The sequence below is a fragment of the Neophocaena asiaeorientalis genome, unplaced genomic scaffold (assembly GCF_003031525.2).
Source record: "Neophocaena asiaeorientalis asiaeorientalis breed wild unplaced genomic scaffold, Neophocaena_asiaeorientalis_V1.1 scaffold43, whole genome shotgun sequence".
Classification (NCBI taxonomy): Eukaryota; Metazoa; Chordata; class Mammalia; order Artiodactyla; family Phocoenidae; genus Neophocaena; species Neophocaena asiaeorientalis.
The window spans coordinates 7,274,557-7,283,078 of NW_020173674.1; the positions used below are offsets into that span (position 1 = coordinate 7,274,557).

At 52.9% G+C, this 8,522-nt stretch overlaps 1 protein-coding gene across 1 annotated transcript; it reads right to left on the reverse strand.

Moving 5' to 3' along the window:
- Nucleotides 1–1,952: 1,952 nt before the first annotated feature.
- Nucleotides 1,953–8,522, reverse strand: ARL2 (ARF like GTPase 2). The gene is made up of 5 exons (XM_024749450.1): nucleotides 8,395–8,522; nucleotides 5,061–5,171; nucleotides 4,803–4,965; nucleotides 3,251–3,331; nucleotides 1,953–2,394 (listed from the first exon to the last, which is right to left on the reverse strand). The coding sequence occupies exons 1-5, from the start codon at nucleotides 8,457–8,459 to the stop codon at nucleotides 2,260–2,262; spliced, it is 555 nt and encodes a 184-aa protein (XP_024605218.1). The 5' UTR covers nucleotides 8,460–8,522; the 3' UTR covers nucleotides 1,953–2,259.

An 8,522-nucleotide genomic window follows, 5' to 3' on the forward strand; every position in this document is an offset into this window, starting at 1 on the left:
AAGTCAGTATCTCTTCCTCGCCTTTCCCTTGGGAAAACTGACCTTCCCTCATAAACACATTAGGCTCCCTCTATCTGGCACTTGAATTTCAAGCAGAGAAACAAAACCAGAATACAATGGAATACTACTCAGCCATAAAAAGGAATGAAATTGAGTCATTTGTAGAGACATGGATGGACCTCGAGACTGTCATACAGAGTGAAGTAAGTCAGAAAGAGAAAAACAAGTATCATATATTAATGCATATATGTGGAATCTAGAGAAATGGTACAGATGAACCAGTTTGCAAGGCAGAAATAGAGACCCAGACGTAGAGAACAAACGTATGGACACAAGGGGGAAAAGGGTGGGGATGAATTGGAAGATTGCAACTGACATATATACACTAATATGTATAAAATAGATTAACTACTGAGAACCTGCTGTATAGCACAGGGAACTCTCCTCAATGCTCTGTGACCTAAATGGGAAGGAAATCCAAAAAAGAGGGGATATGTGTATACATATAGCTGACTCACTTTGCTGTACAGCAGAAACTAACACAACATTGAAAAGCAGCTATACCCAAATTAAAAAAAAAAAAGAAAAAGAAAACAGGTTAGTAGGGTGTAGTGGCTAAGCATGCTGGGTCCAAATCCCAGCCCCCCTGCTTCCTAGCTGGGTGGCTTTGAGTAAGTCCCATAAACTTCTGGAGGCTCATTTCTTATACAGGTGGGGACACTAAGAGTCTGTCCTGCTTGGGGCTGTTCTTCAATGTGACGGCAAGTGAGACTGCTTCAAACCGAACCCTACAGAGTAAGGCCCCGCTGGTAGGACCACAGCAGAGGGCCCTTTGAAAACATCCGTCTATCTTGCCACCTGGATGGGGTCCCTGGCATCACCCCCCCACACCAGTTCCCATTCTTTCCCAGCTTCGGAGTGCTCTTTAGCCTTCAGGGAAGGCCCCTTCCCAGCTCCGCTCTTGGTGAGCTAACCTGGCTTGATGTCCACATCCTTCACCGGAGACCTTACCCCTCTGTGCTTCCCAAGAGCCCTTGTTCTGCTTTCCTTTTTTCTTCCTGTAATTATCTCTACTTGAACCAATGCTGCCTCACAGGGCTGTGCAGGTTGTCTACTGCACATGGGTTCCTGGCTGCAGTGGGAAGTTGGGAGCTGAAATTCAGCCCATGTTCCAGTCAATAAGCTGTGAGCCCTGATGTGGCGGTGCATTCCTTTTTGTAATTCATACCCCCTGATGGTAGCAGTTGCTCTAGTAAACTTTCCTCCCATCCTCTCACCAGAAAACTTCTACTCATCCTTCACTCTCAGCTTTTTTAAAAAATTAATTAATTAATTTGGTTGCGTCATGTCTTAGTTGCAACCGGGGGGCTCTTTAGTTGCAGCAGGCAGTCTCCTTAGTTGCGGCTCACAGGCTTCTTAGTTGCAGCATGCACGTGGGATCTAGTTCCTGGACCAGGGATAGAACCCAGTCCCCCTGCATTGGGAGCGTGGAGTCTTAACCACTGCATCACCAGGGAAGTCCCACTCTGGTCTCCTCTTACCAGGAGGGCTGCTAAGCTTTTCTGCCTTTGGTTAAAGCCAGGATAGGCAGGGATGGGCTAGTGCGTGAACTCACTCCATGCCATCTGTGAGGTGGGCAAGTGGAAGGCAGCAGTGCACGAGGACATCTGCTCACTCACTGACTCAGAGCATAGCGTGGAGTCTTAACCACTGCATCACCCAGGGAAGTCCCAACTCTCAGCTTTCATGTCACCACCTCTGGGAAGTCCACCTGGACTCTTCCAAATGCAATTACACAGCGCTGTTCTGTGCTTCTATAGTTCTTTACCATCCCTTTGACACAGCGACAGTTAACCCTCTGACTGAAATCATCTGTCCTTTTCTGTCCCCCACTGGACTGTGGGTTCTAGGCAGTCTCTAGAGCTGTTGAATCAACAAATGACTCAGCCAGGAATGGGAGCGAGGAACAATTTATTCTCACAGCTGAGCGAATGGCGAGGCTCACAGCCTCGGTAGCAGCAGAGGCAGGCCCTCCCAGCCCCAGCCTTCTCCTCTTGGTACAGCAGCTGCAAGCAGGCCGGGTCAGGAGCCAGGGTGACAGCCAGGGCGGCAGCCCTCCTGCCATGGGAACCGGCTGGCCACAGTGCAGCAGTCAGCAGCAGTAGCAGCAGGTTACAGGGTGGGCAGGGGGTGTTAGCTGGCCTGGCTGACTCCCATCCCCCCACGGATGGTGCCTGGTGAGGGCCTGCTGGGAGCGCCTCAGTCAGCCATGAAGATGCGGCTGGAGATGTCATCCAGGAGCCAGTCGATGCCGGGCAGCAGGTTTTCCCCAGTGACAGCGCTGCAGCCCTGGATGCACCAGTGGTGGCTACGGATGGAGTCCAGCTCCAGGGCCTGGGAGGGTAGAAGGTGATGGTGGGCCCCAGTAACCACAGGCCCTGCCCACCCTCAGCCCCTGCCCTCTGCTGGCCCAGGGGAAATGCATGCCTCCCTCAAGGGCCTGCTTTGGGAAGCCTCCCTTGACCCCTGGTGAAGATGTCAGGGCCCCAGGGCACCCAGGCTCTCTGTACACCGCCACGCCAGTACTACCCCTTAGTAATAAGATGGCAACAAGGGCTTCCGACATTGTGCTATGGGCCCTACAAATGTCCTCCCATCCATTCCCCCCAACAGCCCCATAAGCCAGGGATGTGTTGGCCATTTTACTGAGGAGGAAAACTAAGAGAGGTTAAGCAACCTGTGTAAGGTCACACAGCTAGTAAGTGGCAGAACCTAGATTCTAACCCCACTCTTTCTCATTCTGGTGTTCAAGCCCTAGAATAGGAGTTAAGATGCAACCTGGGGTTACACAGGCCTGTGTTTAAATCCTGGCTTCTCTGCTTACTGGCTATGTGACCTTGGGTGAGTTACCTAATCTCTCTAAGCCTGCTTCACCATCTGTAGAATGATTATAAGAGTTCCTACCTCATGAGGTTGCTTTGAGAATTGAATGAGTTAACCTATGCAAAGAGCCTGGCACATAGAAAGCACCCACTGCTTGTTGGCTACTGTTATCCTGTGGAATAATCTATTTGCAGGTCTGCCTTCCCCCAGGCTGTGGGGCACAACGATATCCTATTAATCACTGAATCTCCAGTATCCCAAATAGGTCCAGCCACACAGGAGGGGCTAATAAATGTTTTTTAAATAAATTAACAAAGAAATGCGTGCCCCTTTTCCTCCGTGAGCCTGCGTCAAGGCCTGGACTCACCTCACGGATATCATTAGAGGACAGTGCTCCGGGCAGGTCCTGCTTGTTGGCAAAGATGAGGAGGGTCGCTCCAGCCAGGCGCTGGGGAAGAGAAACAGAGGGGGTCAAGGGGGTGGAGGCTCAGAGGGCAGCCTGGCCCCTGCACTAATCACCCAGAGCACCTGGGGTCAGAGATCAACCTGGAAGCTCAGGGCAAGGTCCCGTGGTAGTTGCGAAGGCACAAGCGGGGTGGGTAGTGTGGAGACGGCCTTCGTGTCCAGCCATTTATGGGGTGGAGGGAGCCCTGGGCTGGGCTGAGACCCTGGTTCCAGCCCAATCACCAGCCCAGTGGGCACTTCTCTCCTCCATGCCTCACATTCCTCTTCCATAAATGGGGAGGGGGTGATGGGTAAGATGCTCCCCAGTTCTAGACTGCTCCGATCTGATGACCTGACATGCACAAGGAATGCGACTGTCCCAGAGGCTATGGGGTCTGTTGGAAATGACCTTTCCCTCTTCCAAGTTCATGTAGCCCTCTAACTGTCCCACTGCCCTGACAGGCCTCACTCTCTGCCTGTGATTCCAGTTATTTCCATATATGTGTTTGTGACTGGGAGTTCCTCCATGTGGACGGTGGGTCTGGCCCTTAAAAAGGGCCATGACATGCCAGCCCAGGGCTGAGCATTCAACAGCCAGGGTCTCACTGGACCTGCTCGACACCCCTGTTTATGCCAGTTGTCCCTCCATAATTATTAACAGCTCTCTTTTACTCTCAAAAGTGTCCTGGTTTTCAACTAAATGAAGTGTAGTAACCTGGCTCAAACCCTGGAACAGAGAAAGGACATTAGTGGAAAAACTGGTGAAATCCAAATAAAACCTGTAGTTCAGTTAATAGTAACTTACCAATGTTAAGTTCTTAGTTTTGCCATTTGTATGGCAGTTCTGTAAGATGTTCACATTAAGAGAAGCGAGGTGAAAGGTATATGGGGTATCTTTTTACTATCATTGTAACTTTTCTGTAGATCTAAAATTTTATTTAAAGAAGAGCATTTTGGCCCAGACAATAAATTTTAAGATTGCCATAATTATAATGCCCATCTGAGAGATGAGGCAGTGGAGATTCAGAGAAGTTAAGTGCCTTGCCTGAGGTCACACAGCGAAGAGTCCGACTGCTGAGCCAGGTTCCACTGCTTCCCAAAGCTTCACACACTGGCCTCAAGTCATCCTCCCTGAAGCCCAATTCAAGGTGCAGAAACTGAAGCTCAGGGTGGTGAAGCAGTGACATCGCAGGGCTATAAACTAATGTCTCCATCCACAGAGTGTCCTGCTCAAGGCACTGTGGGCCTCCCTAGACCAGCTGTACAGGTTGTCTCTGCCTCCACAAGGGTGCTGGACACGTGGTGAGGGCTCAGTGAAGGAACAGACCCCACCTGAGGTGTCCCTCTGGGTTCACGGCCCCCTCAGGGAATCTGCTGAAGAAGGTGTGCACACATCCACACATGCGCACAAAGTATTGGGGCCCGGACACTGGGGAAAGCCCCGCTTCCCCTGCTCAGCCAGGCCTCCTGCCCACCTCCTCCACCAACAGGTTCTGGAGCTCCCGCTGGCAGTCCTGCATGCGCTGGCGGTCGGCGCTGTCCACCACCCAGATGAGGCCGTCGGTGCTCTCAAAGTAGTTCCGCCAGTAGGACCGCAGGGACTTCTGGCCGCCCACATCCCAGATGTTCAGCTTGAATCTGGACAAGGAGGGGGTGGCTGGAGGTCAGCCTGGCCCCTCGCCTGTCCTCCCTGCCCTGCTCTGGGCGGGCCCCCCCTCGGGGACCCCGCTCACCCTCGGTGCTCCAGGGTCTTGATGTTGAAGCCCAGCGTCGGGGAGATGGTGTCGATGTCTTCCCCATTGAACTTCTTGAGGATGGTTGTTTTGCCAGCATTGTCCAGGCCACTGGGGTGTGCCAGGTTAAGGAGAAGTCCCCATGCTCTGCAGCCTGGTGACATCATCACAGTGCCCCTCTCTTGGGGGACAAATCATTTCCCACCACATATCAAAATAAGTTGAATACATGCCAGACCCACACGATACATGTGAAAGTGTCAAGAAATACCTTATCATCTCTGACCAGAGGCTCCTTAATTCATCCCACAACATATACTGAAGGCCTGCTCTGAGCCAGAACACCTCTGGTGCTGGGGGCGGCCTGGAGCCACAGTCCCCACCTTGTGCAGCTTACACTCTAGGGCGGGACAGTGGCACGGGGCACACAAGTGAGAAGGAAGGCGCTGTCAGAGGCCGGTGAGTGTCAGCACAGTGAAGAGGCTTTCGGAGAGGGCCATCGAGGAGCCTCCTTTAGCTCAGCACCAGGGAAGGCCTCTCTGACCGTCTCGAGCTGAGGCCCAAACTGCAGGAAGCCAGCTTTTTGAAGGACTGGGGGAAGAGCATTCTAGGCAGAGGGGATAACAAAACAAAGCATGTGGAGGCAGCCACCCTTGCCTTTTCTGTTTTTCGAATATTCCAAACCCTTTGCTGCCGAGCGTGCACACAAATGGGTAAGTTCAGCAGCAGGAGAGAACCACCCTCCTCTTTCCTTCGAACACTTAAGGGGGCCTGCAGCTGGGAGGGGGCGGGAGGACCTCTCCGGAGACCCAGCCGTAGTCCCTGATAATTGGCGGCTGATCATCCATCCCCCCTCACCCGCCGCAGCTCCAGCATCCAGCATCCAGGCTTCCTTCTCCACTGGATGCTTCCCGTCAGCTGACAAGAAGCAAACAACACCCTCTCTTTTTTTTTTTTTTTTTTTTTTTTTTCCCGGTATGTGAGCCTCTCACTGTTGTGGCCTCTCCCGTTGCGGAGCACAGGCTCCGGACGCACAGGCTCAGCGGTCATGGCCCACGGGCCTAACCATTACACAGCATGTGGGATCTTCCCGGACCAGGGCACGAACCTGTGTCCCCTGCATCGCTGGGCGGACTCTCAACCACTGCGCCACCAGGGAAGCCCCAACACCCTCTCTTGATCCCTCTCCCCCTGACTTTTTCCTTTATTTCCTTCCCTTTATAGCAAATCTCAGAACTGTTGTCCATACTCACCCTCTCCAATTTCTATCCTCCTTCTCTTTCTGGAACCCGTTAGACTTTTGCTCCCACTGCTTCCCCGAAACTGCTCTGGCCAAGGTCAGTCCTTAGAGACGCCATGTTGTTCTCAGCTGGCTGGGCAGTCCTCAGCCTTCTTCCCCCTGCTCAATGAGCAGCGCTGACAGAGCCCAGCTCCGCCCCCCACTCCGGGCCACACCCTTGTCTGGGTCTCCCCTGGCCTACCTGGTCATTCCTCCTCATCTCCCTGACCTCTAGATCTGAGCAGCCTAGGTTCTCTTCCCTGTCCACACTCCCTCCCTCAGTGATCTCATCCAGGATCACTGCTTCAAATACCATCTTTATGCGGATGACTCCCAAATTCACACGTCCCACCCAGCTGCTCCCCTGGACATTGGTCCCTATATCCAGCTGCCTAGATGACGTTTCTAGGATGTCTCAGAGGCATCTCACATGGCGCAAGCTGAGCTCTCATCCTCCCCCCGCCCAAATGTGTTCCCCGCCCCCTTCTACCTCTCAGCAAGTGGCTCCTCATTCTTCTAATTGCTCAGGCCAGAAACCTCCTTCTCACACTCATGTCCAATCCAGCAGCAATTCCTACTGGCCTACTATCAAGACGTCCCTCAACTTCCATCACCTCACTGCTTCCATCGTGATCCAAGCTCCCATAGTATCTCACCTGTGTTACTGCAGTGGCCTAACTAGTCTCAGATCTCACCTCCTCCCTGCACTTCTCATTTAAGGAAAAGTCTCCGACTGTATGGCACAGGGAACACTACTCAGTATTCTGTAATAACCTTTATGGGAAAAGAATCTGAAAAAGAATGGACATATGTAAACGTATAACTGAGTCACTCTGCTGTACACCTGCAACAAACACAATATTGTAAATCAACTATATTCCAATATAAAATGAAAATTAAATTAAAAAAAAAAAGAAAAACAAGGAAAAGTCCAGAACCAAAAGGTCCCACGTGAGGTGGCTCTTCCATCTGACCTCCTTGACAGTCCTTTGAACACACCAGCTGAGTTCCTCCTTGGAGACCCTTACACTTGCTGCTCCCTTTGTTTAAATAATTTTCCCCAGATATCTACATGGTTCATCCCTCACCTCCCTGTCTTTATTCAACTGTTATTTTCTCAGTGTGGCCTTCTTTGACCACCTTATTTAAGCTGCATTATTCTCCGTACATGCTATGCATTTTACTCATTTTGTTAAGGTCTTTCTCCCCTCAGCATTACTTAGAATGTCCGTGAAGTTCGGGTTTTTTTGTTTTGCTGTTTTACCCCGGCCCCCAGGACAGTGCCTAGCACACAGTAGGCGCTCAATAAATGTTTACCACATGAGTGAATTCTCTGTGCCTTTCTCAGAGTTCTTCAAAACAGACATGATGTAAATATTATTTTTAAGTTATCTGCGCACAGAAATGTCCTCTCTGCTAGGGGTGCCCCCGGGCCTGGCACAGAGGAGGGCGAACGAGTGCAGATGACTGCTAATAGGACTCAGAAGGTCAGCGGGGCCCTCGGGCCTGCAAGCCGTCAGCCGCTGGGACACCGACTGGCCGTGAGGCAGGAAGGAGACGCACGGTTGGACCCACGGGCTGAACAACCCGCCGACTGCACACCCACTTCTCCCAGGAGTGAAGGGCGGGGCCCACAGGCCCCCGGGATTCCGACCTTGAGGGCGGGGCCGAGGCCCGGCACCTTCCGACAGGGAGAGGAGGCGCCCAGGTCCCGAGAGGACAACCGCCCCACGCTCGGGCCAGACCGACTGGTGGTAACGTTCGAGTCACCTCCGGGCCCCACCTCCCCCTACACTGGGACATCTGGTCCGGCCGCTGCGCCTTTACGCCCACACCTTTGGCCTTAGGAACGAAGCCCCCCGCCCCGAGCCGGTGGTACGGCCTCCTCCCGGCCACCCGCCAAAAGCTTTGGTAGGGCCCACAAGCGTGACGCACAAAGGGCAGTTGGTATGGGCCGGCCGGCAGCACATCCCGCAGCCGGTAGGGGGCGCCTGGCACCGCCCACCCGGCGGGGGCCCCCTGCTACCCTCGCGGCTCCGGCATCGGGGAGGATACAGCATGAGCAGTCGCAGCTCCCGCTCTTTCTGCTTCATCTTCTTCAGAATGGTCAGAAGCCCCATGTCCCAGTAGCCCCTTACCGGCCGCCGTTTCTTCGTAATCCCGGGACCCCTTTTCCTGCTCCT